The sequence below is a fragment of the Xiphophorus maculatus genome, chromosome 7 (assembly GCF_002775205.1).
Source record: "Xiphophorus maculatus strain JP 163 A chromosome 7, X_maculatus-5.0-male, whole genome shotgun sequence".
Lineage (NCBI taxonomy): Eukaryota > Metazoa > Chordata > Actinopteri > Cyprinodontiformes > Poeciliidae > Xiphophorus > Xiphophorus maculatus.
Genome location: NC_036449.1, coordinates 12,978,897 through 12,996,983, shown reverse-complemented (window position 1 = coordinate 12,996,983; position 18,087 = coordinate 12,978,897). Strand labels below are relative to the sequence as shown.

General features: G+C 37.3%; 1 protein-coding gene across 1 annotated transcript; it reads right to left on the bottom strand.

The window, feature by feature from the left end:
- Nucleotides 1–631: 631 nt before the first annotated feature.
- On the bottom strand, nt 632–16,542 carry ankrd10 (ankyrin repeat domain 10). Its single transcript, XM_005798074.3, has 6 exons — nt 16,345–16,542; nt 15,516–15,668; nt 13,753–13,844; nt 4,292–4,557; nt 3,055–3,162; nt 632–1,144 (listed from the first exon to the last, which is right to left on the bottom strand). Exons 1-6 carry the CDS (start codon nt 16,540–16,542, stop codon nt 954–956), a joined length of 1,008 nt encoding a protein of 335 aa, XP_005798131.1. The 3' UTR covers nt 632–953.
- Between the last annotated feature and the right edge of the window lie 1,545 nt (nt 16,543–18,087).

Sequence of the window (18,087 nt, the reverse complement as noted above, 5' to 3'; positions counted from 1 at the left end):
ATTTAAATAAGCATTATTGTGCTCTGGGCAAAAACTGGAAAGCTTATAACGAAAAATCAATCAATAAAATACTCTTGGTATTTGAATAGTAAAGGTCAAGTACCAGGAAACTTTTTTTTTTTGGTATATTATGACCTCAGTATATTGTAACATAGTCTGGGCTAGTATTTTGCCCCAAATCCTTTACAGAATTTTGGTCCTTTAGAAAGTTTTATGTATTTATATTATTTTCCAGAAGTGTTAAAAACAAAACACAAATATACAAAGTATTCCCAGGTTTTTCAAACAATAATCCATACCAATCTCACTTGAACAACTATTTACTAAAAACATTTTTAAGGCATAAAAACTTAACTGGCAGCATTAGGTGAAATAAACCTGTACCAACAGGAAAACGTGCTGAAAAAAGTCAAGTAGTCGAGCAAATTTTATATAAAAGGTTAAGGATTATAAGTTATGCTTGTGCTATAAATGTACATTTGTGGTATTTCTTAGGCTTCACCCATTTCAGTTCATTATTTCCTCTACTCTAAATGTTGGTACTTACTGTATTGCACCAAACTAAACCTAATTAATTTAAAAATCGTTCATCTTTAAACAATCTAAAAAATAAACCGGGGAAGAAAACGTAAATGTTTGGAAAACTCTTTAATTCTGTATTGATATACAATTAATGTATTTAAACTGGTTTAGGTAACATCAACTTGAAACAAATCTATCTGTAGTGTTGGCAGTGCTTCATCATGGATCCTTTAGTTTTATGAAGATCATAGGCAACATAACCAAACAAATAGACTCAACAACCTCGACAAAAAAAAAAAAATTATGATTCATTCATGTGTCCATATACATCCTGTTTACAAAAAAAACAAAAAAAAAAACACAACAAAAACTTGACCACTCAGTGGCTTCAAGGCAGATGAATGCTTAAAATCAATTACATTCTTATCACTTTAGCATCCGTGGTACAGAAGCATGGTGCTGTAGAGGGTATGGTCATACATCTGCTCTGCTTTGACAGACTTCTGATGCTCCACCTGGCTGCCAACACTGCTACTGAGCTCACTGTAGATTTGCTGACCAAGGAGCATTCCTGCTGTTGGGCTACTTGAGGAAAAATCCCCGCAGTGTCTCTCACCTGCCACTGTAAACAAAAACAGTTATCAAAAATAAACCAAATACACATTGATTAAACCTGCTCATTACATATGATGCGGGTGAAATCTGGACTGATTTTGTTTTGCACAACTTTAAAACAAAATAGTATTTGACTACAGGCAGCCAGTTATAAAATTAGACTAGCAAGTGACCCAGTTTCAAAGCACTAAAAAAAAAAGCTGTTCTGTAACTTTCTGGATTCCACACAAAATATGATCAATAAGTTGCGAAATACACCCAAGATCCTGACGCAACTCGACAAGCTTTGACCAGAGACTTTGGTGAAAGTGAGTCATGTTCACATGAACAGTCAGTCCTTGCTTTGCATGACTGAATTTATTGAAATTTCCCCAAAAAGTTTATTAAAATCCTGGCAATCCACAAAGCATCGGGAGCGAAGCATTTAATGCTAATGATTAGCATTAGAGAAAATGCATGTCATTTTTTCTTATATTTAAAAGCTATTTTTAAAAAATGGATTAAAAAAAAATACAATGAATGACTTGAAGCATGAAAAAAAAACAAAGGCAAACACCATCATGTTTATAAAAACCATCCACATTTAATGCTTTTACACAGTCAAGTACAAAGCTAAACCTGCCAAGTACAAAGAACTGCATTTTCAAAATACACTCACCTCTTCCATATAAAAGTATAAACAGAAAACACCACCAGCATGGAGAACAGCAGAGAATAGTGAAAGAAAAAAATTTTCATCTATAAAAAGGGGAGAAATAATGGATAGGATTTTTATTTTAAAATTGAACAAAAGCTCAGGATGTAAGGCTTTGTGAAAACCATGCAATCTTCCTTGAACTGCTTTAAAACAACTGTAAAACAGATGACTAAATTTGATAATTACATAAGATATTCTGTGACATAATGACACGCACAAATAAGCCCTGCTGACTGAATAAAAACACAACACACAGAATATACAATATGTAGTATTTAAACCAGATCAGAAACAACAAGAGGGATCAAGCCCAAGTAGCATTTGAAAAGCTACCAACTACAAAAGGCAGGAGGATTATTTATCTTTTAAAGCTACATTCATGTTGGGATATGCTTTGGCTGAAATTATAAAATGGTTTAGGTTAGTTTATAATATCATGAGAGATTGCTTTATCAATAATACATATGTCTAACAGTGACCGAGTTTTAAATTTATTTAAAACTTGTACTTACAAATGTTGTAAATGACAATAAATTAAATGTAAATCTGCATTTCTCCCCTAAGCTGTTGTGTGAGTAAACACAAGTTTTATCCCTCTTTAAAAGTCAAATTTGTAAATCCAAGAACAGATGCTGAAATTCCCAAAAGTTTACTTGAGGAAAAAAAAAAAACTCTCAAGGTATCAAAAAGTACTTATTAATCTGACACATACTATACTCTTCTAGATGGGCACAAGTACTTCCATAAAATTGTGCAAAACAAAATCAGACTTTAAATATAAACCTAAAGGATTACATGCAGGTAAACTGGAAAGAAATATAAATTTATAAGATGTATAATTAGAAAAAAAAGTTATATTCATCCAAATATTATCAGTTACATAGATAAGTATGAAACATACCACACACACACACTTCTACACATCTTTCCAATTTAAGTCATTCTCTTGTATGTGAACCACAGAACAGGTAGATCTGATAATACAAATTTATATTAGTGGACCAGTACACACACACACACACACAGCTCCCTCTACAGGTAGGCATAAGAGTTAGTGCAACGACATGGAGTCTGCATTGACGCCACAGTGATGACCTCCAGCTCTTTAGCAGCAGGGCTCGACTCGTCCTGCGGCCCCTGGTTCACACACTGATCCACCGGCCACGGCCCCTGAGGCGGGGCAAACCCATTCAGCCCAAATGCAAAGCTTCCAGGCCCACCTGTGGTTACAGCTGGTGCCATCTCCATGTTCATGCTCCACATCTGGGCTTCACCGGGGCCACCTGGTGGCCCGCTTCCGTTCTGCGGTCCAGCTGCCATGGACAGTCCTGGGAACAGACGGAGTTGCTTTTTAGAAATTAAATCTTAACTTGTATTTTTCTGATACTGATTTTAAGAGCTGTTCTTCAGAAATTATGTTAATTGACTTTCTTTCTCTTTTTAAGGATGACATACTGGTTCATTTTTGTGCAATGCAAAAATTCTGAGCTAACAAAATTCATAACACAAACAAAATGTGACTTATTGCATAATAAAAATCAAAGTCTCACAGCTGGTTTTGATTAAAAACATCACAGTTGTCATATGGCTTTACGATGTTGTTCACACTATATTTCTGTGATTGTTTATCCAACTGATTTTGAATATGTGGTGCTACCTTTTGAGTTTTTAATGCAGCAGTGTCCAAACTTGATCATAATCATTAAATAAAAGTGCTTGTTTAGTTTTTTATTAAAAAGACAGCCAAACTTAACACGACAACAACAAACGACCTATGCAATATATTAGTGAAACAAATGAAGCTGTCACTTTGTGACAAAGGGGTAGATCATTGTAGATAAAAAGAAAAAACAAAAACAGGATTTGGTTCATTTGTCTTATTACAAGAAAGCTAGACACTTTACTTTTTATTTTCTTAAAAGAATACATTTATTAAATGCCCATTTTTGCACAAATCAGGAATGCTTTTGAGTACAAGTGAAAACGAAAACTGACCTTCCATTTTAATGTTTCAATTTCTGGAAAAAATTTTTTTTTTAGTCATCAAAAAATATATATCTAGCGGCGTCAACTTCCTGTACTGCAAGACAGATTTGTACTGTTCTAGAATTGTTGTCTGGAGCCACACAAAGGTAATTGGGCCCTATCGGGCCCCGGACCATACTTTGAACACCAGTAGTTTAATAGAAAACACTTATGTAACACTTAGAAGCCTTTTTGTCATATTTATGAAAGAAACTTAAGAATCTGTCACATGTTTTTGCAGTACTGAAAACTTGCTTCCTGAATTATTAGAAATAATTTTTGGGAGAACTGAATTGTAAATTGTTTGGGGATTTCTACAGATTAAATTTTTACCATATAATGCACAGTGATAACACGCATTTATATTAATATATTTGTATATTTCTCAAATGGTAACCCAAAGCAACAGAAACATTCGTTGAGTGATCTCACCGTTGGGTCTGGACTTTTTCAATGGGTTCGCCTCGTTGCCTTCGAAGGACCTCTTCCTGTTGGGTACACCATTCAAGAAGCTGCGCCCCTGGATGGTGGCGTGAGCATGGCCCCCGTTTTGGGTCACGCCATTCAAAAAAGCCCCGTTAAGGGACTGCGCCATGTTTTGCTGTAGGTTCTGGGCATTGGCGAGCATTTGAGCGCACTCCTGGAATCCCTGTGCGTGGGCCAGGTCAGCAGCCGTCAGCCCATTGGCATTCCTCATGCTGCACAACGGGAAGAGGGAGTGTCAGAAACACTCACTGCACGTTTGAGTTACACAAATAAGAACAAAAACACATAAGACAACATGAGACAAGCCCAAGCGCACGCATACATACCCGCACGCACACCAACAAACAGCATTTCAGCAAATATTCACACAGACGTTCATAGATGTGGAAAATTAGCCTGTTCTGCTCTTCCCTGTCTCATACTGTTCGTCATCTTCATGAGGGATGACGACTGATCCTCTTCGGATCAATTGCACTTTACATAGAAGTTCGTTCATTTCCCAGTTTCCACAGAACTAGGGAAACTTATCTGCTGCCAAAGGACATGATTAGAACAACTGGGGACATTTTTATGCTCAGTTTGTGTCTCCAAAGCGAACGAGGGGACTGAAGACGATGAATACATGTTGCGTCAAATCAGTCACCGCTTCAAAAGGAGAACATTTCTGGAGACAGGTTTCTTTGCAAGAGATGAAAAAGTTATCAAGGAACTGAATGAAACTCCATTTTCTTGTTTCTGACGATGATTATGATGCTCAAGAGGCTCTGCATCCAAATTTCTTTGAAGCGTTCCCAACAAGAAAAGCTGTGAAGGCAAAGGATTCTTCAAAGATGATCAAGACTCGGAAATGTCTACAGATCATTCATAAGGATCATTTCCTTCGACAAGTCTCTCCACCGGAGGGAGGAAGGGAATAAAACAAGATAAAAGTTAAATCGTCAAGCATGAAGGATTCTGACATCTTCTCTCCGGCTGAGGAAGTCTAATTTAAAGCCTCTTAAGACAAGAGAACAAGGGAACAACAAGAGTCATACCTGTATATTAATAATTTAAATTAGAGTCTGTGTGCTGCAAGCAGTTGTGTTAATCATGTCCAGCTGCAGCAGATAGGAATTTTCTGAGTGCAATAATGAATGGACAAACAGTGCTGTGCCAGAAATGTCCTCCAATTTTCAGACAAAAGGTTTGTGCCCCTAAAGTATGGAAGCAATGTAAAAACTAAAACTAAAATCTAAGGCATAATTTGTGTCCTTTTATAGGGAGGACTTTTGAAAAACAATTATTTTGTCCACCGGTTAGGCTGAACGGCTATAAAAAGGTAAACAACTCGTGCATCTATTCTAAATAAAATTACTGTTAGTATAATTTCAGCTTAATAATTGGGATTTCTTTGCTCTGTTAGAGAAAATAAAACTATAGCGCACTTGTCCTGTGCCTACGTATCAAAGCAGGTTCTCTGAGAAAATAAATGGCTCTTAGTTAAAAAATCTGAACTATATCTACCTCCATCCCATTATTATTATTTAAAATGTAAAGGCTCTACAGGAAAACTTTACAAACAGCACTAGTGACGTATAACCTGTGTAAGCTAACTAACAATGTTTACATTGGCTTCCACACGAAGCAGAATTTAAGGCACAGTTACTGTTTCGTCATTCATTTCCGATTAGAAATAACTCATTCTCTGCATTCTTATCTAAACAGTAGTGCAAAATGAAACAGTTCAAAAGCTAGTGCATATGATAAAACATTTTGCAATGAATTCAAGATTTAACAAAAAAAAAAAAAAAAAAAAAAAAAATCACAAAAACTTGCTGCACATTACCCGACCCCATTTAAAATTAACGCTTCCGAGAGAAGATCGGATTTATCCAAGAAATACTCGGGTAGATGGACCGGTCTCACACCAGGAATACAAACTCTCTACTGACATCCACTACTGCTTTAAGCCACTCTATCCTGTAATATGCAGTTAAATTTAACTATAAACATGAGTGGCATCATCTTTTAAAATGGCTACTCCTTTCTTTGAAAAATGTATTTGTCATTGCAAGCTGCAATACAATTGAAACATTTCAGTAAGTATTTCTGTTCTGGTAAATTGGGGAACCAGCTTTTAAGCTTGTAGCGCTCATTATAAATCCAGGCTCAAATCAGGTTTTCATCAGCATATAAAGAATTCCTATTTAATACACTGTAATAAATATGAATTAGTTAGCATTTGTTACAATGTTTTAAAACATGCAACCCAAAGAGTATCTGAAAAGCTTTAAGTATTTACATTTTACAGAAATTAAGAAAATGCACGTCAGGAATTTCTAGTATGAGAAATTTCATATTCTTTTCCATATTAGATGCTGCAGTTTTACGTCCAACATTACTTTGTTGTTAAGTTTTATGTCAAACAATAACTTGATCTTGTATGCCCTTCGAACTAAATTTAGCTTCACCCTTTTGGTTTAAACAGGTATTCCTTTAGTGAGACCTCACATCTACAGAAAACACTGATAGAACAAGGTGAATAACAATACACACCAATAATCCAGATTTGGATTAGAAATTTTTTAAAAAAGGGAAGCGTTAATTCTTTGTAAATGCCTGGTATGCTTTGCTTTTCAGTCCTAAGCACACAATATGCATCTTCGCTAACTATCGTCTAACCTCCCAGAGGCAGCCTACGGTCATGCTACATCTTGACATGGGACTCACGTGATTAAACCTGTCCATATAAAGGACTCTTATGGTTAGTTCAAAAACAAATTATAAAAATCAAAAACAAAAAAAAAACTGTCTAAGTATAGGAACAATCATGGATAAATAAGCAAAGCATGCAGGTCTAAAAAAAACAAACAACAACTTTAGTTTTGATTCATTAAAAAAACCTAGCATTAAAACCAATCACCGCAAGAAATACCTCAACAGTTTGCCAGTGTGTAGATAGGAAGCGATAGTGAGAACACTCAATGCCACAACAGTGCGGCTATCCCAGGGAACGGGGCAGACTCAGCAGTGTCTATTCTCCCCCTTTCAAGGATTACTTGAAAAAACCAAGTCATTTCCAATTCAATGGCTGCAAAACATTAAGATGTATGGTTCTGTTTTTGTTAACATTATAGCAAACGTTTCTCTTCTGTAACTTATTGTCACTTTCATAAAGGAAAAGGTGACAAAGATTAGATGTCAAAACAGACTGATATTATATAGGGTTAATACTGTGACAGACAAAAGAAAACATTTCTGTGTATAAAGGAAGACATCTGGTACAGTGAAATGACAATGAATAACCATAGCAACAGGATGATGTTAGCATTAAACAGGTCAGTACATGATGCTCATCTCACTCAGCTGCTCTAAACTCGTCACTGGCAGCCTCTCAGCACTGTCCTGCCTGCAGCTAGCTCATTACTGAACCAACCCTAATACTCTGAGGCTCATGACAAATACAAACTATGACTCTGATCACTTTCTAAACTGTTTTTAATCCAATTCGAGTTAGGAGTCCTGGCAGTGACACAAATGTGTTTTTGCAATCTTAATTTTTGTGAAGAGACTGCATGTCGTTTCCATCATATTAAGTGGAGCGATCCAACAAATATTGTCATTTTCAAGAGCTTTATTGAATTTTAGCAAAATCTTTAACTGAAAAGCTGAGAAAGAGTCCAGCTGAAATCACTTCAAGTTTTATTTAAAAAAAAAGCCGCAAAAAAATTAGCATCGTCTTAAAAATGATGCTGCAGTCATGCCACCATTTTCTAAAACTTGAAAAACTTTGAGGTAAGAGGTTCAGCTTGAACACCAGCAGGCAGGAATGAATGGATCCACACACAGAGGGAAGGCTTCGGGTGGAAGTTTTTGTTTTTTTTTGACAAAGAGGACAAATCCGAAATCCGTGACAATCAGGAGGTACAAGAGTGGACATAAGAAGATGAATTGTTAAGGTAGCCTTAATTTATTGAGGCAAAACCTGCCTGAGGTGCCTGGAAACTAACATGGTATCCTTCTTGTGGTTTGGAAGAGCTTGAAACTATTTGACCCAAGAAGAAAAGGTGAAGGGCTGCCATGTGTTCTGTCTCCGTCATGCCAACACTGAAGTATCTTGGTACAATCTAAATCTGGACCTGGCTTAGTCACATTTCTGCCCGGCAACCCAGCAGAATAAAGTGTGGGATGAAGTGTAACTTCTTTCTTCGGTTCAGGAACAAAGTTATGGTCGTTTTGTTTGTCAGCATGATGATAATAATTAAAGTGGTTAAAGCTTATGAGGTTGAAATGTTGGACCTGTGGCCAGAAAACCTCAAAAAGTCTCGACTGCTGTGAGAACCTCTGGGTAACTCAGGGTGAGCGGAGAAGCTAGAGTGAAAAACTCTGATCTTCTTCAAGCACTTAGGAGTAGATATGTCCAAGGGAAGTTCAGGAATTATGAAGAAAACAACTTTGATTTACTAACATGTGACATGATTATTGGTATTCCAGTAATCAAGATGCAAAATATTTGTTTCACTGCCAAAATCTTTGTTCAAGATTGTAGGGATTTTACTGATATTACAATAGATGACACAAAGTTGTTCCAGCTTGTCTTATGCATTCAGATTTTTATGATTTATTGTGCTATAATACAAGTTATGCGATATAAAAGTCTAAAGATTTTTTAAACACCTCAAAGCTTCCATAGTACTTAAAATAAAAGCCGATTATGTAGTAAGAATGTACTTCCTGCTTAATTTCTTTGTTTACAAAGGCTTTATCTTCGCAGCAGTGCCCCCTACGGTTCAATGTTGAGATGAATGACTTATCTGCTCTTCAGTGCACAAACTACTTAAATTAACATAGCATAATTAAGTATCTTTCTTTTTTATTAAATTTCAAAAACAAAAGGATTTGGTGAAGTTAAGGTTACTTGTGTAGGACTTTGTCCAATAAATACACGATGTGTGAAGACAAAATCTTAATTATATTCAACTCTTACTTCTTCTAAGAAGCTTATTATAAAGCTTACCAAGTCCAAAGACAAATCTCTTTGTCAGAAAAATATTACAGAAAACTAAATTTGTAGATATTTTAACAATAAAGATATATTAGGTTTATTAAAGGATTCCTTAGAACTCATATTGACCATGCTTTTGTTGTGGCTCTTTCAGTTTTACTATAGCAAAGGTTTTATTAAAATATATTACATTAAAATTCTTAAGCATAAAATCAGAGCAGCTCAGCATCACCCATTAGGTGCCGTTTGAAAAGATCCTTACTACTGAATTCATGTTGGAGGAATCTTACAAATTTTAACATGGTGTCTTAATAAAAATCTAATCAATTTAATTCATATTTTTTTGTATTTTCTTTTCCTCCAACATCAAGAGGCTAAGTTTGTGGACATTCTTTATGAATCATTTACTGATATATATATAAAAAAGTGAATTGTTTCTTCTTGTGAATTCACAAGTCAGATGGTTGATTGCAGCCTTTGAAGATTAATAAGCACATGAAGAGAAAAAATTGAGACCAAAGGTTGTTTGCTCAGGATTCTAGAACAATGTCAAGTGTTGCAATAAAACTGAGGCAAGAAGTCCTGCACAAGGGCAATGATAGAAACACAACAGCCTGAGTTTCAGTGGTTTTTAAAGTGTGTGAACGCCTCTCTGGCTGGCACAATGGATATGAACCGAATGTGTTAATCCTCCTACTGGTGGGAGCCTCAGTATGGTGCATGTAAGATTTGTGTTTGTGTGATGCAATAAATTGCTTTGTTTAATAAATTGCTGTTGGAGCAACATCAGGTGGGTCCAACTATTTGACGGTTTTCTGGTGTTAAACCAAAACAAAAGCTATGGACGAGTTCCTGGAATAAAGCGGAAAGTATTTGCTGACTGATAAATATTTAAATATGTGTTATCATAGAAATTTATGCAGAGAATCAATAAAAGACTTGAAATAAAGATTTTTTTCAAAATGTTCATCCTGACATAAAAATGTGTTGGTTTACATAAAATTGTATTCACATGTAAATAATGTTGTTTAATAATATTCTGAGATCTTTCTAGCTCTCAAACAGAATTTGTTTTTTGAGGATATTACCTAAACAGACCCATCTTAGATGTTACATGTCTGATATTTAACAGAACTACATTAAATGAAGTTACTGAGTCTTTCCCATATTTAAATCTCATTTAAAAAAATGATTTGTCATGAGCCTCATTCCCACCTTGTGTGCTGTAGTGTTCCTCCCAGTTTTCCCCCACTATAATCTTCAATCATAAATAAAAATAAAAAATAAAACAGAAGACAGACTTCATAATAGACTGAACTAAATATCTGTGATCTGCAGGGGAAAAAAGAATAACATTTTAATCATAAATAAAACTCATCAACTGATGACCAAATGCACATAACACTAGGCTGAAAACATTTGAACGAATGCACATTTATCTGGCTAAAATAATCTAAGCAACCAGGCGGGTTTAGAGTAACTGGAACATGAAAATTAAGCATTGGAGAAAAAGGTAAATCTCAATTAGTTTGGTCATATGTCAATGTAAATAAATGTATTATAATTTAGGTGTCAAAAGCTTAAAAAACAAACAAAAAAAAAACACCTGTATGTCTACAACCTTTTTAACAAGAAATGTTTCCATAACTTATATTTCTTATCTGTACTCAAAAAAAGAAGGAACAAAAGACTTAACATGATCAAATTATATTGATGCCAAAGGTTATTTCTGGCCACTTTGCAGCACATCTCCAGTAACAGCCAATTCTCTACTCTGCAGTGTTTTCTTATATTTGGCGCATTATTAAAGAAGTTCATCAATATTAGACCTCTAAAGGTGCATAAGCAGAACTGTTCCCTCTGTAAACCCCCTGGTAGCTTCAAGTTATTATACTGTAATATCTCTTCAAAGCAAAAAAGCAGAACATTTGTTGCAGAAAATGAAAGAGCAGGTCAAAAAAACACTTCAGAAGAAGAAAGAAAGATTAAATAAATAGAATGCATCCATCAAACGAACAGAGCAGAGATGAAAATATTATTTAATGTTACCCATTATGTTCCTAAAGGAATGCAGACAGACTTGCTACTAAAGCTAAAACATTTATTAAAACCTGGCTGAGTGACAAGAAACACATTTTCCTTGCAGCATTTCAAGAAATTAAAATGCTGCAAACCTGTTTTTTGTTTTTTTTTTAATCACCTTTACATAAGGAGAAAAAACTTATATTGTAAAATAATTTAATTGCTTCCCTGCAGGTCTTTGATTTAAATGCAGGAAGACATAAAAAACTAGGTGTGCCTTTTTCTTCATTCTTCGGCTACATCAATCACTAAATGTTTCCAATGAAAGGAACCGTCTTGGCACAAGGTGTGGTTTTGTTGACGACAATCAGCGTTATCTATATTTTTTTTCTCCTTTCAACACAAAACAATGACAGTCTTTGTGTTTCTAAGCACTTGAAGGAAATTAACTAGCGGCTCAAGTAGTTTTATCTCTGCAATTTCATCTCGTGCAACAAAAAGTCGGCAACGTTTTAAGAAATTAGGAGTAAAACTGCTTGAAAGAAAATAATGTGCATTTGGTCATCCAGTCAAAGTTGTGTATGTAAGACACTAGAAAAACAATGTTAAATAAAACCACACTCTAATTTAACAAATGTCATGCAACATAATCTAAGAGATAATCAACAGTTTATCAACCTTTACATTAAGTTGTCCTTTTCTTTGTGCAATGATTGCGCTGCAATTATAAATCCTTCATTAAGATCAAAGGTGCAGGTGAAACTTAATGTTCTAGTTTTACTTGGGTTTATTTCTCAAAATTCAGAAGATGTTTTTTCTTCCTTTAAGCATTTAAAAATGCAATTTTTAAACTTTACTGATTATATTAATCTATGTTAGTTAATACTTATATTACACAAAAGACAACTTAATGCCAATTGTTATAAACAACAATTTTAAGGAATAACAAAATACATCACATTTCCAAGGGAGCAACATCAGCTCTATGTTAATGAGCAACAAATCTCATGATCAATCTGGAGATGATAAAGATTAAAAAAATCTCAGACTAAAGCAATGTCAACTCTTCATCAAATGTAAAGATGTGCTGTTTACTACTGTGTAATAAACCTTCAGCACATCTTAGCAAGATCTTCACCACAGTCTAATTTCAGTATCTGCTACTGAACTGAACTCACTGTAGCAGATCAAAGTGGTATTTTAGAGCTTAAAAAATGTATATCTTTTTACAAAAAAAAAAAGATATCACCGTATTTTCCGCACTATAAGGCGCACCACATTATAAGGCGCACCTTCAATGAATGGCCTATTTTAAAACTTTTTTCATATATAAGGCGCACCGCATTATAAGGCGCATAGAATAGACGCTACAGTAGAAGCTGGGGTTACTTTATGCATCCATTAGATGGAACTGCGCTAAAGGGAACATCAACAAAATAGTCAGATAGGTCAGTCAAACTTTATTAATAGATTACAAGCCAGCGTTCTGAAAACTCCGTTCATTCCCAAAATGAATAAACAGCTGTTTGATTATTTTCCCCGAGGTAATGTAAGTGACGTGGTATTTTCGTGACACAGTTTATCTTTTAACAACAGCAAGGTATAACATACTGTATAGTGGAGGGGAACTTTTCCTTGATTCAATAAACGCGTAAAAAACAGTCTGATACTGTTACGGTAAATCAAAGGTTAGTGCAATCACAATATATATCCACTTCCGCACCATTGATTCGTTCATGTTAAATTCTCTCGCTGCTGCTCTATTCCCGAGTTCTACTGCGTCACTGATCGCCTTGAGCTTAAACTCTGCGTCGTAAGCGTGTCTCTTAATAGGAGCCATTTTGGCTCTTTACACAAACACACAAATGGAAATGAAACGGCACGCTTCACGCAGCCATATATCTCGGCATGCACCACGCGCTTCTTCTTCTACGGGGGAAAATGAAGTCGGCGGCTGCTTACCGTAGTTGCGAGACCTGTTGTGGCTCAATATTGGTCCATATATAAGGCGCACCGGATTATAAGGCGCACGCTCGTCTTTTGAGAAAATTGAAGGTTTTTAGGTGCGCCTGATAGTGAGGAAAATACGGTACTTGAATGTGTCACACATTCGATATCAAATAGATTTAACATAAGACGTTTAAATAGAGATTCTCACTTTCAGCCAAGTGCTGCATTTCACTAACAAATGCAATTTGTTGGCAAAACCTTTATTCAAATCTGTAGATTCTTTCATTCATCTAGTTGCACTCGTATCTTTAAGAACTAATGCAAAAACGTAATCTTCCAAATGTTGCTATCTTGAATTTAAATGTAATGGTGGTCCCTTGTAAAGGTGCAACCGAAATGTTGGATATAAAAGAGGAAAAGAAATGTGGACGAGACTGATGTCAGGACTTACTCAGCTTTCGCTCCCTGAATCAAGAGAGCATTGATGCAATCCAGACTGCCCGCTCGAGCAGCCTTGTGGATGGGCGTCTCGCCCACATAGTCCTAAAAAATGACAAGAGAAGCTCTATTAGAAGAGATCAGACTCTGGACAATTAATGGCATCCAGTAGGTTTAAAAAGTGACTTTAACTGTATTTTTTAAGGGCTAAAAAAAGTGGATTTTGGACTTAATATTAGATGATTGCCTATTTTAAAAGCAACAGAGGCTAGAGTGACAAGTATGTTGAGTAGCAAACTGAAGCTTCACTACCTGAGCAGGTAGTCCAACAAATTACCCAGATAATGCCAGCAGGTTATGGTTTCAGTATTACAGATTATGTAGCAGTTCCTATGTAGCAGTTCCAACCCATTAAATTTTTTTTGGGGGGGGGGGGTGGTGTTACCCCTAAGTACTGCACATCTAAAATCACTTTTATTTTAGTTTAATAATTAAAATCTGACCATGAAAGAAAAACGTGTGGAAGGTTTCTTGACGGAGGCAGTAGTTTTATTTCAAAATTAAACAACTTAAAAAATTATACCCTACTTCAGCACATGTTCCTTCCTTTAATTTTTTCATTTAATTTAAAAAAGTAGATCAACAACATTAGTGGTGGGACTCTCTAAGCACATTGATTATGATTCAGAAGGCTAGCATGTGATTATAAATTGATTATGTAGCAATCAAAAGATTTTCTTTCAGTGTCACACATCATGAGCAAGGCATGGATCTTATCCAACAGTTTATATTTTTCTTTGAATGCATTATTCACCACAATCTGTTTGGTAGCCGCAATGACACACTTCGGCGGGAGTTCCCCGCCTTCTGCGTTTCTCAAATTAGGACATCAAAAAACATTACGATAGTGATTTTTACAACACCTATTTCTTACCGTCTCCGACAAACTGAGGAAAATTTGACTAATTGGTAGGTAGACCTCTATCTGTACATGCTTTCTGAAATCCTCCCTCAACACATCTGAGAACATGCTCCAAAAATGATAGCAGTGCGTGACTCGGCAGAGCTGCGTCTGAACTTTTCACCCAGACATCAACACCGCCCACACACATTTACAGTTACATTTGTCAGCTTGCGAATGGAGGAAGGGAAACAGACTCTTTCAGAGGCCTTGCCACTAACCACAGTGCAATGTAGGCCACACTCTTGATACTTTTCCATTCCGCTTCCCAGTAGCAGTCAGCTGAAACAAACACCTTAAATCCAAACCTCAAACTCTTAGAAGGTTGATTCAACAAAAAATGGAGAGGAATTTCAAGGGCTAACAAGATCAGCGGGCTTCATGATGACGACAATATGTTATGTCATTGTGACCTACTAATCCAATCTCTTCTCAGTAGAGCGGCAGAGCATAAAATGTAGCCTGAGTGCATAAAAGTCCCACAGAGAGTAGAGGAACAAAGCAAAACGCAAAAGTACCCGATAGGAATTTGTGTTGCAGAAAATGTGACAAACACTCATTCATGTTAATATAGGTCAAGTGTGGAGTAAGTAGAAATACTTCCAAGGCAATGATCCCCGAGTTGGGATTATCCTCTCTGATGGGATCATCTAAGATCTGCTCTGCTCTTTTCATTCACTTCATTTCTCCTACTGACTATTATCTGGGGCTACTTTGCAGCACAAATTTTCGGGAAATAAGAGCTGTAAATTTGCACTGAACAAACTGCAAATCTATGTATTCACGGTGTGCCATGTGTGCATCTGGCGTCATACCTGTCTGTTAATATCTGCACCAGCTTGAAGTAGCCATAGCAAACACTCAGGGTGGCCCCCGAAGGCAGCGATGTGAGTGGGCGTCTGCGCAAACCTGGAGGTGACGGAGTTCACGCCGCAGCCCACTTGAACCAGACGCATCACACACTCCAGCTGTGCATTGAAAAGAAGGTTAGATTGCACGGAGAAACCTGTGCACTGCTGTCTAAGACACTGGGCAGGTGTGGACAAGTGCGATACCATCTGTGGAGCCTAGATGGATTTGGGCATGCAGCCAGGCCCTGTTATTGTAAATGCAAATCTGAGCACAGATTCGTGACTAAATGTACAGAAATTAGCGATATAGCATTACACGTAGCCTTAAAAGACGCTTTAATGTGTTGTGTATGTTAATCAAATCAATCCTTCTACATAAATAAAATGAAAAGTGCTTCATAATGTGGATAATGTTAAGTAAAAGTTAGTCATTGTCGGTCATGTTAGCTAACTGTAATGTTTTCCACAATTTTACAATACGTCGTCTTAACGAGCAGATGTTTAGGTTTTCCCGCCTAGTCTCTATTTATTTACCATTACTAAATACAAAACGGACACGAAATGTAAAACATTTCAGGAAGAAAAAAAAACAGCTGGGAAAGCGTTAGCTAGTGAGCATTATATATATTTTTTTCTTGCTCCGATTAACGATGGCTTCCTTCAATTCAAACACCAGGAAATGGCCGAGAAATGTCAGCCTCTCGTCACCGAGTTCAAACAACGAGTCACTTTTTTTCCCCCCATTTATAGACAACCTACTCAATCAGATCGGTTATTTGTTCGCTACTTCTACCTTTCCGAAGTGAGCGGCCCAGTGTATGGGCGTCCAGCCGTAGAAAGTGTCCTCAACCGAAAGGTCGGCTGGGTTTGAGGTGCAGTGAAGGAGCGAGCACAAGGCACCAACGTCTCCATCTCTGCAAGCTCGGTGGAGAGGGAAGCGGCTGTTCAGCACCTCCTCGCTCGAGAATCCAGACTCCACTCCCAGAGACATGGTAACAAAACGGGGGTAAAAAAAAAAAAAAAAAAAAGAAAAGAAAGTGACTGACAGTAGCCAGCTACTTGAGAGAAAACGGGAGGAATTTCTAGCTGTTGTCTAATTGTGTGAGCTGCCGTGGTGCCCGTCTGAGCACACGCGCCACCCTGACTACTGAGCGTTTCTGCCTGACAACACAAAGAGCTCAGCACCCGCCGGAGTGAAACTTGAGAAGCCCGGAGAGAGTTGCAAATTCTGGACTGGATTTCTGGACCGGATTTCTCCTCACAGGCTTCCTCTTCCACCGTGTGCTTGGCGCTCTGGGCCTCCTGGGCAAGTCCCTTCATTGAGTATAAATGTCCGTTTTAATATTTTCCGTCATCTCAGGGCGTGGCATTAAAGCAACTGGGAAAATAAAATCCTATTATCGATCATTTACGTCTGAAAAAATTGAATATTTATATCTTCTGGAGCACATTTCAAGAAGTTGTTTACAAATTCATTACACAGAGTGAAAGATTGACTATTATGGCCTAAATAAAGTAAAAACAAATAATTCAGTGTCTCAGAAAATAGTTAAACATTAGTTAAACATTAGAATTGTATTCTGTCCTTATCAGCTAATTAAGTCAAAGCATGTGCAAAGGTTTCCATCCATCCATTTTCTAACACCGTTGTCCCTGGTGGAGTCTGGAGGGGTGCTGGTGCCTATCTCCAGCTAACGTTCTGGGCCAGAGGCAGGGTACAGGTCGCCAGAGACGGACAGGACAAACAACCATGCACACTCACACTTAGGGAGAATTTAGAGAGACCAATTACCGTAATTTCCGGACTATAAACCGCGACTTTTGTCTCACGCTTTCAACCCTGCGGCTTATACAATGATGCGGCTAATTCATGCATTTTTTTTCTAACGGCCGCCAAGGGCGCTCGAGCAGAAAAGGTAAGAGTGAGACAGGCGGAATATATGTGTCGAGGAAGACGCAAGTTTAATGTAACTTCGCGCTTTGTGCGTGAATAAAATTAGCATGAACAGACCTTCATCATGGAAAATGCAAGAAGAAATGCATATGACGATGCATATAATGAGGTGCGCTCTATAGTCCGGAAATTACGGTAACCTAACAGTCATGTTTTTGGACTGTGGGAGGAAACCAGAGTACCCGGAGAGGACCCAAGCATGCACAGGGAGAACATGCAAACTCCATGCAGAAAGACCCCGGGCTGGGAATCGAACCCAGGACCTTCTTGCTGCAAGGCAACAGTGCACCACTGTGCCTCTAAAATGTTCTTAGTGTATCAGAAGTCACCGTTACTTAAGCCCGGCCACCAGGCCCTCGCCAACGTGCCCCAACCCCAGGCCTGGCTCCAGAGTGGGACCTCAGGTAGGGGCGAGTACAACCCCTGTTTCCAACGGTCGTATTCATCATAAGGGATCTTTGGGCTGCACTTGGTTCTGGTTCCTCACCTTGGATCTGTCTGCATTGGGTGGCCCAACCAGAGGCATGAAGCCCGGACAGCATAACTCCTAGGATCACTGGGACACTCAAACCCCCCCACCAC

Excerpts from the sequence above, each read along its gene's own strand:
- ankrd10 (XM_005798074.3), bottom strand. The coding sequence starts at position 16,542 with ATGTCTCTGGGAGTGGAGTCTGGATTCTCGAGCGAGGAGGTGCTGAAC. Across the intron at positions 15,669-16,344 it reads GGGCCGCTCACTTCGGAAAG|CTGGAGTGTGTGATGCGTCT; the intron begins GTAGAAGTAGCG and ends TTCAATGCACAG. Across the intron at positions 3,163-4,291 it reads GAAAAAGTCCAGACCCAACG|GACTGTCCATGGCAGCTGGA; the intron begins GTGAGATCACTC and ends GTCTGTTCCCAG.